Source organism: Serpula lacrymans (assembly GCF_000218685.1).
Source record: "Serpula lacrymans var. lacrymans S7.9 unplaced genomic scaffold SERLAscaffold_8, whole genome shotgun sequence".
In the NCBI taxonomy this organism is placed as follows: Eukaryota; Fungi; Basidiomycota; class Agaricomycetes; order Boletales; family Serpulaceae; genus Serpula; species Serpula lacrymans.
The window spans coordinates 1,121,010-1,138,099 of NW_006763297.1; the positions used below are offsets into that span (position 1 = coordinate 1,121,010).

The 17,090-nt window shown below is 47.0% G+C and overlaps 7 protein-coding genes across 7 annotated transcripts; 1 reads left to right on the top strand and 6 right to left on the bottom strand.

The window, feature by feature from the left end:
• Nucleotides 1-20: 20 nt before the first annotated feature.
• SERLADRAFT_370565 (uncharacterized protein) lies at nucleotides 21-750 on the bottom strand (the record flags this gene model as incomplete). Its single annotated transcript, XM_007319412.1, has 4 exons — nucleotides 21-86; nucleotides 141-316; nucleotides 366-563; nucleotides 633-750. 4 exons carry the CDS (start codon nucleotides 748-750, stop codon nucleotides 21-23), a joined length of 558 nt encoding a protein of 185 aa, XP_007319474.1.
• A 529-nt stretch (nucleotides 751-1,279) lies between these two features.
• On the bottom strand, nucleotides 1,280-2,635 carry SERLADRAFT_392038 (uncharacterized protein; the record flags this gene model as incomplete). The annotated part of the gene is made up of 3 exons (XM_007319413.1): nucleotides 1,280-1,733; nucleotides 1,877-2,014; nucleotides 2,074-2,635. 3 exons carry the CDS (start codon nucleotides 2,441-2,443, stop codon nucleotides 1,594-1,596), a joined length of 648 nt encoding a protein of 215 aa, XP_007319475.1.
• Nucleotides 2,636-2,942: 307 nt separating this feature from the next.
• SERLADRAFT_450042 (uncharacterized protein) lies at nucleotides 2,943-3,575 on the bottom strand (the record flags this gene model as incomplete). Its single annotated transcript, XM_007319414.1, has 2 exons — nucleotides 2,943-3,184; nucleotides 3,243-3,575. 2 exons carry the CDS (start codon nucleotides 3,404-3,406, stop codon nucleotides 3,082-3,084), a joined length of 267 nt encoding a protein of 88 aa, XP_007319476.1.
• Nucleotides 3,576-6,392: 2,817 nt separating this feature from the next.
• On the bottom strand, nucleotides 6,393-7,059 carry SERLADRAFT_416087 (uncharacterized protein; the record flags this gene model as incomplete). Its single annotated transcript, XM_007319415.1, has 2 exons — nucleotides 6,393-6,864; nucleotides 6,920-7,059. The coding sequence occupies 2 exons, from the start codon at nucleotides 7,038-7,040 to the stop codon at nucleotides 6,515-6,517; spliced, it is 471 nt and encodes a 156-aa protein (XP_007319477.1).
• An 858-nt stretch (nucleotides 7,060-7,917) lies between these two features.
• SERLADRAFT_416088 (uncharacterized protein) lies at nucleotides 7,918-11,381 on the bottom strand (the record flags this gene model as incomplete). Its single annotated transcript, XM_007319416.1, has 13 exons — nucleotides 7,918-8,092; nucleotides 8,166-8,300; nucleotides 8,376-8,530; nucleotides 8,592-8,694; nucleotides 8,755-8,881; nucleotides 8,939-8,978; nucleotides 9,123-9,277; nucleotides 9,358-9,448; nucleotides 9,726-10,064; nucleotides 10,124-10,208; nucleotides 10,429-10,652; nucleotides 10,684-10,805; nucleotides 10,919-11,381. The coding sequence occupies 11 exons, from the start codon at nucleotides 11,115-11,117 to the stop codon at nucleotides 8,504-8,506; spliced, it is 1,512 nt and encodes a 503-aa protein (XP_007319478.1).
• Nucleotides 11,382-13,078: 1,697 nt separating this feature from the next.
• SERLADRAFT_439023 (uncharacterized protein) lies at nucleotides 13,079-14,447 on the top strand (the record flags this gene model as incomplete). Its single annotated transcript, XM_007319417.1, has 2 exons — nucleotides 13,079-13,303; nucleotides 13,356-14,447. 2 exons carry the CDS (start codon nucleotides 13,079-13,081, stop codon nucleotides 14,445-14,447), a joined length of 1,317 nt encoding a protein of 438 aa, XP_007319479.1.
• A 385-nt stretch (nucleotides 14,448-14,832) lies between these two features.
• On the bottom strand, nucleotides 14,833-17,064 carry SERLADRAFT_439024 (uncharacterized protein; the record flags this gene model as incomplete). The annotated part of the gene is made up of 10 exons (XM_007319418.1): nucleotides 14,833-14,976; nucleotides 15,041-15,173; nucleotides 15,237-15,370; nucleotides 15,435-15,526; nucleotides 15,579-15,692; nucleotides 15,774-16,345; nucleotides 16,403-16,509; nucleotides 16,568-16,701; nucleotides 16,765-16,831; nucleotides 16,882-17,064. 10 exons carry the CDS (start codon nucleotides 17,062-17,064, stop codon nucleotides 14,833-14,835), a joined length of 1,680 nt encoding a protein of 559 aa, XP_007319480.1.
• Nucleotides 17,065-17,090: the final 26 nt, after the last annotated feature.

Genomic DNA, 17,090 nt, shown 5'->3' on the forward strand with positions numbered 1-17,090 from the left:
GTCGTCAGGAACAATCGGCTTCACTGAGGCAATCTATCCAACCATGCAAAAGATCGCGTGAGGAAATTGTACGTTGTACCGTCACCCTACACCACAAAAGTGAATCAGGCATTCTCTATATGAACAGCTTGAACACTCACGATGAAGTTACTAGGGAACCCAATATCAAAGGGAATGATGCTCTCCAGGTACGTGAGATGTTCGGGCTTCAGCGTAATGTTCAGCGCCTCGATGCTGGAAAGCAGATGTTCCACCTTCCGTCCTCCGATAATAGGAAAGACGTATGGAGTCTTCTGCATCACGTAGGCGATAGCCACTGCACACGAATTAATACGGTCTCAGGCAAGAAATAAACGTTCCCCTACCAGCGGTGATATGCTTCGCACCAATCTCCACCGCAACCTTCTCAAGAGCTTTCGACATTGCCTTCTCTGTCTCAGATCGCTCCCACTGCGGTCCTGTCAGTGTGCGGCCCTTCTCTCCTGTCTGCCTACGTTTCTCCTCCTCTTCATCGCTACGCAGCTTTCCACCTGCTAGAACGTTCCATGGAGCCAGTGCTAAACCTGTAAGGAAATTGGATGAAGGGCAATATCTTGTCAGATGAATTCGAGGGAAACAGGTTTTGCACTCACCCTCAGCGCGAGCCATAGGAATGATGTCACGCTCGAACGAGCGCTCCGTCTCGTGCATACTGATTAGCTTTAGCAACGACCCAAGCAGGTGCATCCGAGATTCCCTATTTGCATGCATGGAGGCAGAGAAAAATGTACTATAGGCCCAATGGTCTGCATGATTAACCTCCTCTGGGAACTATGAGAGCTACATGACAAACCAAAAGAGTTGGTAAATCCCGATGGAAACAAACATACTTCATACCACAAACCTAACCCCACGACAGGGTCTTCACCAGATATGGACATCTTCATACCTTTTTAGGGGTGTCAAGAGCGATTACCGGAAATCGGAAATCATGACCATTGCAGAGTTGCTGCTAACCCACTTCAAACCCACTCCAGCCCGCTCCGTTCGACCGGCGATCTGCTAAGAGTATTTGATGCCCGATGTAATTTGTCAGTAGCTCTAATCTGCCACATAGTTATTCTTGTATACATACCTTTCATATCGTCGGGATTTGCCAACGAGTCAAAAACATCTGGCGCACATTAAAACAAGAACAGACGTTTCAAGCCCCCACGACCACCACCCAACACGTCGTGCTCCTTGAAAGCAGACTTTGACATAAGGCTATATCAGCACCAGTAAACCGAGCGAATAAGAGCTGACTGCGATTATGTATTATTTCAGATCTTCTGTAACACCACTATCGAAAAGTCGAAAATCGAGTCTAAACCATGTTAAAATTGAATGTTACGAAAATCGTTATGCAAGCAGCTGCCTCTTCACCGTGGTGACACTTGCCTCTCCGATAGCGACCAACCTATCGTCCACGGGAGGCCTATGCCTATGAATCGAAATGCAATCAGAACCTCCAAGAGAACCACAGAGACCAGATCTCTAAACCCTAACGATACATAAAATAAAGAAAAGTTTACACTAGCATTTGTATCCTTCCAATGAACTTGCTGTCTTCTTCTATCTGCCCGCAATGAGAATGCCAAATACAATGCCAACTATGGATCCGAGTGCGAATGTTATAGCCGCAATGGAGATCCGTGCGGCAGGAAAGATGCCCCGTGTGAGGGCGCCTTGTGTGATAAAGTACCGAAACAAGCCTGCAGTGACAATTTTTTACGTATGTCACGTGGGGACGATGTAAGACAATCGAGCGGCGATGAGGGCAACGAGCGCACAGGACGGAGCAAAACAGGCGGCATAAAATCAGCTTCATCGTGAGATACGAAGAGAAACAGCATACCGTGTAATAGAATCAGTAGTCCGAGGAGAACGACGGTAGCTCCGAGGGGTTGAGCATACTTTTGTAAGTTCATGCTATGTTGGCCAGTAGTACTATTAACGTTGGTGGGTTTAGATAGGGTGAAAAGCTGCACAAGCGCTGGATAGAGGTAAATGTTACTATCGCTAGCCAACGCTATGTAAAACAGCACGACTTACCAACGCCTGCACTGGCACAAGCGAGACTGGTTCGGACGTAAGCTAGGTAAGTTCGCTCCGAGGCAAGATGGTCACGAGCAACACTGCCAGTGTTCTCCAGAACGAGGTTTAGGCCTAGAGGGTTTTTGAGGGACCTTAAGAGCATGGTGATGCTGGGAATGGGTTTTGAAGACCCTTGATAAGTCGTCTGTGTAGCAGGTAGGTCATTATGTGGAGGACATGAGTGGGAGGATGTGGAAGCATAGTCTTCGTCTGGCAATATTTGCTCGGGTTCAGCGCAAAGCCTTGGACCTTCCAATGCGCCCAACACTGTACCGCTAGTCGTGTTTGACGGCGAGCGATGTCCATGTCTTGAGTAGTCCGTGTTCATCTCGTAAAGAAACAAGCCTGGGGGTGTGGGCTGGTGGGTTTTGAAGGATACAATGGTGTCGCTGCAGTTACAGTGGCGAAGATATGGGAGAAATGTGATACTAATAAGGACTATGGTAATAAAACACGAGGACCAGCCAAACAGAGTGAAAGTGTAAAACAGGGATCGAAATCATTCGTTTCGATGGTTTCGGAGCAATTCTGAAAGTTCTGAAAAGCGATATTCGGCAAATGAACCGTCATATGTGTGACCCGTTTCGTCACGATATACGGTCACTATGATGTAAAGTCACTGAAGGGTTATACTTACGAGAATAACCGAAATTGACTCTTCCACTTCCATTTCTTTGATATTTACGGGTGGCGAATTTGTAATATGTAGCTGCAGTATATTTATTTTCTTTGGAGTTAGAGATACCAGCATCTGCAGTCAGGTCCGATGTTAGCCGAGCGCAAAAAGCTGCTCAGAGCTCTAATAGCAGTTCACTTTTCCGCAGATGCAGCAAACTGAATTGATTCACTCATCATCGTTTTGAACTACTAGTACGTAGGCGTAATATACAAACATATCGTTCACTATAGGTCAGGAGTATGGGTCATTTTTATAACCTGAAACAAAAAAGTGCGGTGCCAAATGTACTATTTTAGTCTGAGTGTGATCAACTTGAACACCCCGTCATGACCTCGAAATCCACTGCCAGCGAAAAAGCGCTGAACACTGGTACCAATCCCGTTGAACACCCTGAGTAATAGAGATGGTCACATTCGTTGGCCATTGTAGAGTCAATCTTAAGACGTACCGTTTGCATATATTCTGTGTGCAGAACGAAATCACGGAGCGGGTCATCCATAGGAGAATTAACAATCCTTCTAACCCCGGCTTCGCAGGTGCCTGGTTGATACCAGGAATCATCGCAGCCATAACCCGAGCAGAAATCCCAGCAGTCAAAGCGTTTACTAACATCTCGATGATTATATCTATCAATCCCGCGGTTGGAATTGTGCCACGTATTTCGTCATTCGTAATCTTGGCTGAAAACCATTTTTGGGAAGCAAAGGCTAACGGCGTAGCCGCTGCCCCACCGATTGCAGCGCCGAGTGGTCCTCCAATAACATCTCCGAGAGTAACACCTATAACAACAATTGTGCTATGCGAGCATTTCGCACGAGCGCGGTACATTTTTTCCTGGTCAAAAATAAATTTCAGTTTAAAGAGAGGATCAACTGTACGCGATATCTTACCTTATCTCCATTTATTAGGAAGTGTCCCAATGTGATCAGGAATCCAGTAAAGGGTATCGGTTCCAATATTTCAAAAATGCCTTGCCACTCCTCATCATTGCTAGGACTTATCATAATAAAAGCCGTTAGTGTCAAAAACATTCAATCAGGAAGGAGAGCAGCTCACAGTTTCATCATTGCCTAATGACTATGAAGGTGAGATGTAGACAGGGATGAAAAGGCGGACGTTATCGACGTGCTTTAACGAGGGCACATGGCAACTTCGTGGTGGGAACCTGCTGAAAATGATGTTATCTTTGCTAGGAAGACCCACTGATAAGGAGTAATATTGACCTCGTAGGTGTCCTCCCAAGTTCCACATGATTCCCATTGCAGATCCGTACACTGCAGTCTTCCGAGTCTGAGGATCTGCGCCGAGCCAGGAATGTATAAGAAGTTTATCATCATGGCCTCGTGTCCGACTCGGAGCCTGATCACGAGCAGGAATTTGCAAGGACGCGGGATCCGTAGCAATTCGATACACGAAACAAGAGACGGTGATCATAACGGGTTCGTTATTGGTTCTTCTCAAGTCATCCAAGGAAGAACAAGCAACATGAGTCAGCTGACCACGAGCGTGATTTTGAGGGCACGAAGCACAAACATTGAATTAACAACACTTTTAGGGGAGAGTGTGTATTCCGGACACCATGCGTAATGATGGGCCAGGTATGACATAGGTACATAGGTAGGCTTCAGAACTGAACGATAACTTTATGGCGTCAACTTGAACATGCTTGCAGTACGCAAACTGGTAAAAGTAGAGCCACAGACGAAATCTTCTTCTGCAGAATAATTCCAGACAGAGTTCTTTGCAACAAAGAACCACATCTATGTTGTCCCGTGCATCTCCTCGGTTATCACGTGGAAGCAACATCTAGATAAGACAGACACATTGAGGATAAGGTAGACTTACGCGAGCAGCATTCGCTGAAGAACAATCCTCCACACTCAGCGCCAAGCTAGTCCCGCCGTTCTGTATGCTGTTACAGCAAAATCAGTGCAACGTTCATAGAAAGTATGAACATTCTTACAAGAAAGGATATGGAACAGCAGTACTTCTGTGGATGCAATTATCGAAAAGCATAATGTGCTACTGAGCAACAGGAACGGAGTGAGAGATTGGTGGGCAAGTAAACGTACCTCTCAACTCAACTGGCATGCGTGCTCTGCCTACACAGATGATTTATCGCAGTAACCGCACATCATTGCGGAAAAGCGACATAGAGGTGCAAGTGACTTTCGAAGAAAATGATACCCTTTCTTCGCGCACAGAAAACAAATGAAATCGTCAACACTTTGATAGCTCATCAGGGTGTTATAGGTGCCAGTAGAAAACATCCCCTGTGCACAAGTGCACATATCGCAGTGGTTCAATGAGGACGCAAGGGGGAGCCGAGACCACATTAGGATATCAAGAGGAATACATTTTTGAAGTGACCTTATATAGGGCCAAGCATGTGCATCCTTTCAGTCTGTGTTATATTCAGGAAGGAAGATATTATAGACACGAATGAAGTTGAGCCAAGGTGTCGCGGCTGTCGAATTGCAGCGTTGATATTCAAGCGGAGATTTTCTAGTTCTCCGTGGTCTCGTGCCGAGTATCTACCAGGCTTTTTGCCTACTTTTCGATTCTGATCGAGTTAAAGCAATACACTCTGTTATCTTTCGACTCTACCTCACGCCTATCTCCAAAGCTAGAATCATGGTCAAGCTAGGATCATCATCATTCATTCATCCATATTCTTGCACAAGATGTCGTATCTAAGCTGCAGTGGAACATTCTGCCCTGTGTACTAAGAGAAACATGACTAACTTTGGCACATGCGATTTCTTGTTCGTGGTCGACAAACAGGTTTTGAGTAGTAATAAGAGTCACCCCTGAACGACCCACAGACATTCCTTACTTCTGGTGATAATCCTTGTGCTTCACACCTTTTGACTTTGACATAGACTCCGCAGTATCCAAGATCCAGTCACTGGGTTAGTTATGGGTGAACAATTCCTCCAGTAATGCTGCTCGCGTGAGTCTTGTGCATATAGATGTGGGTGATAGATGCGTCTTGATCTTGAATTGCATAGGTGATTTTTGAAGAAATGCACGAAGGACAAGAACTGCAGCACAGCCAGGTTTGGTTTTTTCCGTCAATATCTGAGATGCTTGTAGAGCTCCTGAATTAGGGAGAAAGTGATCTATAGGTATCTCGCTAGCGCATTACGCGCTAAGATCTTGCTAGTACTGCGAGTGAAATGGTTTATCGCAAGAATGAACAAGGTGGATTACCGTGGTGTCAGCTATGCCAGATTATAACACAAAGGATAGCGGGGGACATCTTTCAGTTGATACGGACTGGGCAAGACGTGCAATGGTTTTCCAATTAGCATGCAGTAATTTGGAGACATGTTCATGGTGATTTTTTCTGTGGAATCCTAAAATTAAGCTTACGATGGTGGTCACTCACTCTGTTCTGATTTAGTCATACACCTTCTAGTGAGGAGCTCCTTCCGTGGTGCTCTACGCTTTTTTGATCAAACTGACTCTGACCTGGCGTTTCAGCGCCTCGGCTGATCAGTAGTCAACGTGAACGGTGGATATTATGTCCAGTATAATTAATGAAAGGAAAACGGCAATTTGTGTATAATAGAGGCATCTTCCTCTGAAAGTGGTGAACACCGAAAACGATGATCATGGTGACCTTTAACAAATGCTATGATACAGATGGGTCGCAAGATGTCTACTATCTTCCTCAGACACTTCTGATCGTTCTACCTAAATCCGTCACCACTCCCTTCACTGCTCTTCATCGAGCTCGTTCCGTCCCGCAACAAACCGTCTCTCGCTAGCTCCATCGATCCTAACCGCTCCACTCCCCCGACCTTGCTCACCCGCCATCCCCTCTCCAAACTGTTCAACTCCTTGCCCGTGTCGCTTCCGGCCAGGCTGACCATCATGTCTCATCTCCTTGCTCGACATGCCTTGGCCGGGGTGTCCATACCCCTGGTTGACGTCGGCAGAGGTGGCACCGGTGAGTGTGCTGGACGCGGTCGGGACGGGAGGATGGTCGGGCGAGGAGTTTGTGGCAGATGCGTCCTTGTCGACATACTCGTCTACCGTCACTGCAGAAGGCTCTGGTTGGCGACCTGTTCAATGGCATTAGTACCCCATCGATGAACACAATCCCCCAAAATAACCTACCCTCTGGTCTCCCATCAATGATGCCTTGATTAAAGTTTCCAGTGGTGGAGGTATAGTCGGCAGAACGGAGACTGTTGTTTCCCTCAAGAGAATGATGTTGTGAAAATTGTGAGCTGGACATGGTGTGGAAAATTGTGAATGAACAGGATACCGATCTATGCGACGGTTTAAGTAGTGAACCCAGCATCATGAAGTCATAGCGGTGATGTCATCCATATCCCACCGTGATTCACTGCAGCAGTAACAACTTTTGCCACATTTTCAAAGCTAGCCACTTTATATGGTTCAAAAACGAATATCAATGTATACATGGAGAAAATGCCAGTATTCATCATAGTAATACACGATGGAAAGATTTTGTCTGAATTGTCATCTCCCTATCGCTTGCTCGTCCATATCCTACTAGATTCCTAGCACTGGCAGCGCTGGTGACGCGCTCGGACTCGGAAAACATGCAAAGCATCCAGTGGGGCCAGTCTCCTCATATAATATTGATTCCACAACATTTGACTCACTCCTAGCTGTGGCCTCCACAATGCTGTTCGTAGTCGAGGAGCCTACTGGTGTCGCAGTTGCAATGCTCGTGTGGCCAGACTCGGAGGTAAACAATCGACTAGTGGGCAAGAGGTTGCTATCACTAGTCGGGGTGGAGATAAACAAGAGTAGCGTTAGTGATAGTTTTGGTGGTATTGAGATTGGACACCAACTCCATTAATTTTGGTCCTGGCTAGTGAACGCGAAATAAGCAAGCATACTTAATCAGAACCTAATCAGTTTCTTACTGCTGCTTCCTGGGTGCCAGGAGGAGTGGTGTTCTGCATACAAACAGGGTTGGCCGCGGTGGCCAAGCAGAGGGCGAGGAGAATGAAGAGACAACAGTTAAACATCCGTCGTTGAAAATTATAGAAAATGGTAGCTTGGTAGCGAACCTGCTACAGACGCGAACACTGGAGACTGACGAGGAGACGAGCAGGGGTATTTATACAGGACCGGAGGATGCCATCCACCGAGGATGACAGGGCTTGTCATTAGTTTCGCTGATGTCGTGTCGGTGGACGACAGTAATGTGACTAGGATGCCATCGAGGGATCAGACGATTTGGTGAATGGCATTGTAATATCTATCACTGGATAGTCGGTACTGGGTGGGCAGTTCCCTCGCTTGCTCATCCAGCTTTGCACATCAAATGCAATACATAATATGATGGACATGAGAGCAAGTTACATCTGACCGGTGAAAATGGTACCTAAATCATCAAGTACACTATCAACCTCTTTCTGAAAGTACTCCAGTCTCGGCTGGTATTTGTTCGTGAATGATTTCATGACGTTGCACTTTCGTCGCTTGAGCAGCACCCCTAGTGCTGAGTTACCTTGGACACCTGGAGCATGGTGATAAATATGAGAATAACAAAGTCAGTGATAAAGAAAACCCCAAGTCAAATCCAGTTACGCACAAGCAAGTGATGTACTGATGGTAAAACAGAGTCTTTCAAGTGTATTATCTATTTGCTGTTGCCCTTCTTGACGGGCCTCATTTAATGGCCCCATAACTCGATCAATGACACTGTTGTATACTATTTCATTATTTTCTTCGTTGCATATTTTGGACCTATTATTCCATTAGCTGTGTATTTATTTGATCAGTCAATATCTCATTTAAAATTGCCCACCTTCATCCGCCCGAACATGCCACTACCATGCTCTTTTGAAACCTTGTCATAGTGGTCTTCCAGCTCAGCTTGGAATTGGCTACGAACAGCGCTACTGAAGTCTCTGCTTGTACAGTTTTGTTGAACACTCAATTCTAGCAGAATAGATAGCTTATGTACGAACCGTTGTGCAGTAGAAAGTGATGTGAGATAACCTCGATGAGCAGTGTTCAATGACGGTTTTATTGTGTTCTGAATGAGATCACTAGATTTTGTAATTTGAGAGTGGATGGATTTTGGTGCCCTGTTACCTAGTTCAGAATTATATAAATCAAGGTTGATTACTGTGTGATAATGAAGAAGCTTACATATTTTTTTGAGCGTGTTGTCAAAATTTTCGGAAAGCTTCTATGTACAGACTATTAAGTATAGCAAAGGAAATTATCAATTTAGGATAACTTGCGAGTGTCAGAGTTTCCAGATGCATTGGGACGTTATGATTCACAATTGTGTTCCATTTTCTAGATGTGAGCGGTATAAGTTGCTACGGACAAGAAAATTCTCAGGGTCGTCTGCATACACGAGTAAGTCATTGCTGAAAATGTCCTTCGTCAGAGCACGGTTGAAATCGATGTTTCTCCACTCTCCATGCCGTCGCATGATTGCTGAGTATGTGTTGTATCTTTTATCTGATCCAAGATTATTCACTACATCGACACTTTTGAGAGCAGTCTAAACACAATTCAGAGTTCGCAGAAGACAGTCACGGTAAGTAGGTTATACTCACCGAATGTGCAGCCATACCGCAAATTGAACTCTAGTTCTTGCAGCTCTGTGTCTAGACTTTGCGTTGTCTCTTTAATACTTCGTGTGTTCGCCTAAGAGAAAACCGTCAATTACCAATATCCTTCACAAAGGTGAACACGTAGGATGTAAAGTACAAACATTACGAAGTTGACGAAGAAAGATCGATGCTGAATTCTCATAGTGAGAGAGCCTTTTGTCGTGTTTGTGACATGACTTTAGAAATGAGCATATCTCCTCTGTCCTTATTGTGTAAGCTCGAGATGCGGAGAATATGTAGTCTTACCCCTGCCATCATAAGTTAGAACCACGAAAATGACAAAAAGCTGGTGAAGGTACAAATGGACGAACATCGCTACCGGATAGTACCACTTTAGCACCAATAATGGCGTTAATAGCCCTACTTTTACCCACACCCGTTCTTCCTACGAAAGACATTTTGTGGGATTTCGGTGTTACATTAGAGAGATCAGATATGTCAGCCCTCCACATTCGGTCACGTCCGTTAGGTAAATGGGACCCTTCCAAGAGGTCAGTCAGACCTTTCATGGTCTCCTTTATCAGACCACATATTTGGTGATCTAGCGGCCCAAGCGGGCGAAAGATGTCAACTTGAGTATCTTGCATCACTGCATCATTGCTGTTTTCTGGATTGTCGGTCGACGTGTTGATATCGGTCCCCAGAAGTAGCTGTATCCGAGGTGGATGGGCTCAGTAAAGCATGGGAGAGATGTGAACTAGTAACTCACAGAGTATTTTGCTTTAAGACCTCCTCCCATGATGTTTCGATTCAACCCCAGGGATTCCCTCAGATGCTTTAGACGTTGAAGAGGACTGCCCCGGTTACTCGCCGATGCAATGAGGCATCACTCCCTATTAGCCTCGTTGCATCGGCTACTTCCGCCACTACAAGGATAAGCGCTGAGCAATGGTTCAATGAATGTATATATAAAGAGTGCGGTAGACCGTAGGGAAGTATGTAGTGCAAGATCCTGTCTGAATATCATCTCTCTCTCTCTCACACACACACACACTTGCTTCTCAATACACGTACCCAAGTAGCTTTGTTGACCAAAACACCACTAACGCGTCTACGGGGTCGCTGAGCTGACAGTGTAGAGAATTGACGTTGTCGCATGCGTAACACATGCAACGCATCCAGTAGGGCCAGTTTGCGAATCTAGCACCGATCTCACGGCACTTGACACACTCGGATTCACATATTGTCCGCGGTCGAGGAGCTAGTCGAGTCGCTGACACCGCCACTGGAAGTCGGGCCTGTTGCGACAAAGGTAGTTGGCGAGCCTACCATCGTCACCTCACCTGTTGCAGTCGACGCAGCTACAATCGGGTGCCTAGACTCGGAAGTAAACACGCCACCAGTGAACGGAGTGATGGAAAACTGGCCATCGCCATGAATAGCAACTGACACTGCAGGGTGACCAAGAGGAGGCGTGGTCAGAGATGTTGCTGCCACTGTCGTAGCATAGAACAGGGCGACGCCACGCGCAGCGACGGGGTACTCGTGATGATGGCGGCCGTACTGCTTGCCCTTCTTGGCATTAATGTTGGGATCCCGTAATTGTTCGCCGAGCTTGGTTCAGTGGACTTGCCAGTACCTTTGACAGCGCGAATCTCGATATCATCCCTTGCAAGCATACGAGCGATGTCAGCACCAGGGGCGGCCACTGCTGCGAGGCAGAACGCGAGTAGAACAACGAAACGACAGTCGAGCTGGATCATTGTTACAATTGGATGGAGCAGTCTGAGCAGATGTTAGGTAGTGGTGAACGTATTGCAGAGGCAAAGAGAAGGGAGAAATGACGAGCGGGACACGGAGTATTTATACATGATCGGAGCATACAACGTTTGTTAGCCCGTCATTGGTGTCGGTGATGTCGCCACCCACGGTCTAGCGAACTTGAATAAGTAAAACTACATAGTGCAAATTTGACGGTGTAAAGACAGCTCTCGGTTACTTCCGACTTTGATGATTCACAACCAAAACACTCATCCACATTTTTGGATAGAAGCCATGGTTCAAATGAATGGAATATATAAAAGAGTGCAGTAGATATAGTAATATGTGGTATAGTATGGTGTCGAAATTCCATCTCCTTGCTTGCAATATCCATATCAGTTCTGTGGCACGTTTGTAGGCTCCAGATTCGCATTAGCAGTAACGTTGAGTCCACCAGAAGTAGCCGAAGGTCTGGTAACAAATTCGGTCATCGTGAGCTGGCGCATACGCAAGACCATAGCCATCGCGGCGCTGGGGCTAGCTGTGTCACTAGTCGAGTCCGTAGCACTGGCACTGGAGGCCGAGTCCGTTGCGCTGGTGCTAGTGATCCCATCCACCACATCCATCGCACCATCTATGCTTACGGTACTTGGTAAAACAGGGGAGGCCGTACTGCTAGCCGTGACGGAAGAGCTAGCCGAGTCCGTGTCACTGGCACTCGAGACTGAATCTGTTGTGGAGGCGCCAGTCAACTCGTCCAACGCTGTAGATATGCCATCCATTACCGTCGAAGCAACCGGGGCAGACATCGTAGTAGTGCTGGCAATACCGGAAGACATGGGAGTATACAAGCCGTTGTTGAACGAAGGGTTGGGAGTATACAAGCCATTGTTGAACGAAGGGTTGGGATGGTACTGACCATCATCGAAACTAGCGGTGGTGGCTGATGCAGATCCGCTAGAAGCGGGGGTAGCGGAAGGTGTCCCATCGGTAAACGGAGTATACTGACCATTGTTGTACGTGGTAGTGGGATAACCAGGGTGGTATTGACCATCATCGGAATAGCTGCTGCTGCTAGAAATCGCAGCGTCTTGTCTCTTGCCCAATAGATACGGAACCTTGTAATCCTTTGTGGCACCTGACTGAGCAGACCTGTCGGTTCCTCTGGCAGCACGAGCTTTGAGATCGCCCCTTGTAGGTATGCGAGAGTCGTGGGCTCCAGTGGCGGGATGAACAGTACCCCATTGGATCATTGGCTAACGAATAGGACTTGAATAAGCAAGTATACTGCGATGGATCAAGTGCTTACCGGCGGGCCAGTGGGGGAGGCCACGCTTTTGCCGTCAGCGGGAGTGGGCCTCCGATTATGTGCAGGAGAGGCGGCGACGACGAGGCAGAGAGAGAGAACGACGAAACGACAGTTGAGGTGGACCATTGTTGCAAATGAATGGAGCAAGTGGTAGCCAATAGTGAACCTGTTGGAAGACAAAGAGGGAAGACAGGGGAATAGCGGGAAAGTGAGAGGTATGAGGATATTTATACGAGAGCAGAGGATGCCAACTGCCATGGAATGATGTCATGTTGATCGTCGGTGGCTGACACGAACGGTGGTACCCGCGACGATTGGCGGTGGTTCAGCGAGGTACAATCTCTCATCGCTCGAGATACAAGCTTCTGCCAGTCTTAATTGACGTGTGTCTTTCGCACAAACCATCAGTGCAGTCTGCCAACATTTCACGCGTATTAACTCCTAGACTAATTTTACACAGTTCATCTTCAGGTGAGTCCCAGGTTGCCAGGGCCAATCTGAATAACTAGCAACTCATCAAGAAGGAACACCCAACTATAAGCTTTCATCCCCATCAATTTCTTATCTTTCTTGTTAAATAGAAACCTGTCAGCTCTCCCCAATGCATATCAACAACACTGCCAGCGCCTTCCGTTCCCTGCATCGATAGCAACCATGCCATCCTCCCCACTCAACTATGATGTCGTCTCCAACATCATCACTTTTGTCACTAATGACCTTTCGTACAGCTCCTTGCTGGCTCTAGCACTCGTCTCTCGTGCATTCCTAGACCCCGCTTTGGATGTCTTATGGGAACGACAATGCTCACTCGGGCCTTTGATTATCTACACCCTTCCCAACGATTTATGGGAACTGGGGCCTCAGGATGCCCAAGACATAGTTAGTCCATCTCCACCAAGCCATGCTACCCACTTATCACATTCTTTAACAGCGTTTCAAAAGGCATCCGGTTCCCTCAGACTGGGATCGCCTCGCCTTCTATGCCTACCGCATCAAGACTCTCGACCATAGCATTCGCCGTCCAAAACTCCCAGACTATTACCTGCACAAGTCAGCCCTCCATACCCTGTTAAACACCTACCCAGCGCCTTTTCTTCCCAACCTTTTGGCCTTGCATTCTGCGGTCATCACCCACACATCACCCATCGACCATTTTTTGACCAGCTTCCACTCCTTGCTTACTTCAAAAATAAAACGCTTGACCCTCGAGTTACCCCAAAATGGCATAGTCGAGGATACTAACTCCTATCTCAAATTGATCATATCTCAGTGTCCCGATCTGGAATATTTATCAATCAACTGTACAGTCCCCGTGGTGCTAACATTGCACCAATCACATCTGCATCGTCTTCGTCACTTCCACGTGCATGGCCTGCTATCCTTGTCCGCAGATGCCGTCTCTTATCTTTCCGCTCTACCCGATCTTCGCGAACTAACGCTCGGCTTGAAAGGGCAAGAATACCTCATTTATGCACCACAATACACCGTCAGTGCGTTTCCCTCTCTCAGGCGCATTGCCCTCCACAGCAACCTCATCACACTCTGCACGCCAATCATCTCTTCTATATCTTCCACTCTCTTGGAACAAATCACTTTGGACGTCTACCACACCCTCCCCCCACCCACTCTCCACGACTTCCTAGGTACCCTATCATCCAACCACGCTTGGCACCCCACCCTCCACACCCTCTCCATCCGTCTTCACGGGCCACACGACAGCCTCGGCACTTTCTCCAAATCCACCTTTTTCCCATTGTGCAAATTCTCGAACCTGAAATGTCTCGCACTTCAAGAAATTGGCACGATTGATCTGGATGACGGGACGGTGGTGGATATGGGAACTGCATGGCCGTTGCTCGAGACGTTGTCGCTCGTGAATGCGTCCAGCCCGGCTGAGAGTCAATCCCGGATCACTTTGAAGGGAATGATTTCGCTGGTGAACCATTGTCCCAAGCTCCATGCACTTCATCTGGGTCATGATATCATTATGGCATCGCCACGCGCAAAGGATGATCTCCTTTGAGCCGAATTTAAATTTTTGCTTATGGTTTGAATGCCTGGATATATATATGTGTGGTTTCGAAATAACTATCTTTGTTTTTGCTGATAGCCCTTGACGAAGCTTGCGAGATGCGCAAAGGGGCCAAAGATGACCAGGGCTTTTTAAAGTTGGCAATATTAGTACGTCTCAGTAGTCCACCCTACTACTTTGTTCTTCTACTTCGATTGTATGTCATTCATCAGCGTCGAGGAATGTTACCTATGCAAGAATGACAATGATATTTTCCATAATTATTTCCACACAATTTCTAACGATACATAGTGGTATGTGGTGACAACAAAAAAAAACACGACCGCGATTTCAACACTCTAGCGATATAAAGTTCTATGGGGTTCCAACGTTGCTCTCACTTACCCGGCTTATCTTCATCCTCTGCTTCGCCCTCTTCTCGCCACTTCTCTCCCTTGTATATCACCACCAATATCAAGAGTTCTGTAATGATCAACAAGCCCCCCCATAATGTGTATAAACCCCCGTCACCAATGGCGTTCTTGAGATACAAGTTAGGGTTTTGGGACGGGCAGGAGAGGAGAGGGCGGGATGGAGTAACTCACCTGAAGAGGAATCGCCACTTCAGCGGCCACGAAAGCTGACCCACCTCTGAAAGCGCTGTTTGCTGCGACAGCGGTGGACGAACGACCCTTGTTTGCATCAACTATGTAAGCTAGTGTACTTGTATATATCCATCTGGAATAAGCATCCAATAACATTAGTATTACGTAGGAATCCCGTCCTGAGCAATTGACTCACATAGAGAAGAACCCAGCGAGGAAGAGCGTGACGCAGATAGCAGCTACGTTCACGTGTTTCTCGCATATCCAAGCATAGGCTATGACGGATAAAGGCAGAAATGGCATGGCTAGTTTCGTGCTTTCTAAACGCATCTATAGGTAGGATTTAATGTATCAAGTGATCAGTCAACAGGTCTGCAAGTGAGAATTTACCCACCTCTGGATAGCTTCGTCCGCCGTTTTGGGCCTTGAGTTTGGCTAATGTTCGGTCGGACCAGCGACCGCCTAGTTGACTGCCCACGATACTACCTTTAAGTGATATATTCAGCTAAATTCTAGAAATGATCACCCCCGAACTCACCTACACCGAGAGACAAGAGGACAAGGCCAGTTTTTAATGCATCATAACCATACGAGTCCGCGAGGGTTCGAGCACAAGTATATGACATACTATAACTGAATGCGAAAATCAGACCTAGTACGGATTGATCAAAAGATTAACACCAGCGCATGACGTAATTAAGATGATTTGATATTAAATATCATTTGAACACACCTGAAGGGATGAGGATAGAGATGTTGTTCTTTCGTTTGAGGATTTTCCAGAGCGGCGGAAAGGGGTTAACATCTTTGAGGGACAGTTTCACTTCTGTTAAAGCGGGTGGTGCCGGGGTACCGCCGCTTTTCTTGGTTTGTGCTTCGAGATCCTGAGGCACGGCGTGGTCAAGCTCAGTACTATGCCCACGATCCGTCACCGCTTCCTCCGATCCCACCGTCTTCTCAGCAGCAGAAGTGATCACCGTCGCCTGACTCGACCTCTTCGAATGCTCATGTGCCCTCTCCCTCATCCGCATCCTCAAAACATGTTGATACGTCAGACTGCGTTCCCTGCGGAACGTGTCTTTGAACAAGAACAGGAACGCCATGAGGATGATGAATCCCCAGACGACAAGGAACCAGAATACGGCGCGCCAGTTGAAGCCTTGCGTGAGGGCGCCTCCCAATATAGGGCCCAATGAGGGGCCCAGAAGGGGCGCCGAGTAGTATATACCCATCTTTGTACCGCGTTCATGCGATTCATATATATCGGCTAGCGTCGCAGCAGCAATGGCCATCACGGCACTGGACCTAAATAATTCATGAGTGATACTACATCCGTCTGGTGCAAATATCGAACACGCTTACCCTGCGGCCTGAAGGATTCGCATGCCTATAAGGAGCCCGATAGTGTTGGAGGTGGCTACTACAATCGACCCGATGGTAAATAATGAAATGGATAGCACGTACACCAGCTAAAACGAGGGCATGGATTACATTGCGCCCTCGGCACAATACGAAATATCGACATACCATTCGGCCTTTTATTTCGCTAATGGCGCTCCATATTATAGGGAAGTTCCCTTGGACAAGAATGAATAGAGATAAGCTCCAGCTTATGTTGCCGCTTGTCGTGTGCAAGTCTTGTTCGATTTGTGCATTAGCAGCTGGTTGACAGTTCAAAAGGAAGCAATGAGCATACAGTAGGTAACATGACATTAGGCACTCACGGTTTTGAATATTTGCAGCAAGTCCTGCGATCATAGAGGCTCCAGAAACAATTGCTAATATAGCATTCTAAAAACAGTATTAGTAAAGGTGAGACTCGCACACATGAACTCTGCTACCTTTCTGGCTGGCCCCCATTTTCTAGGATCGTCTTCTACAATAGCATGCTCGATATCCGGTTTCCCGTGCAAAGGTTCGGCAACAATAGCCGGTTTCTGGTTGTCCGAGTCAACTGTATGTGAGATGGGAAGGGCCGTAGCGTTCAAGCTCGTACTTTTGCTTCCGTCTATAGTCGTAGCCATTGCCGTTAAAGTTCGTTAATTGTCGT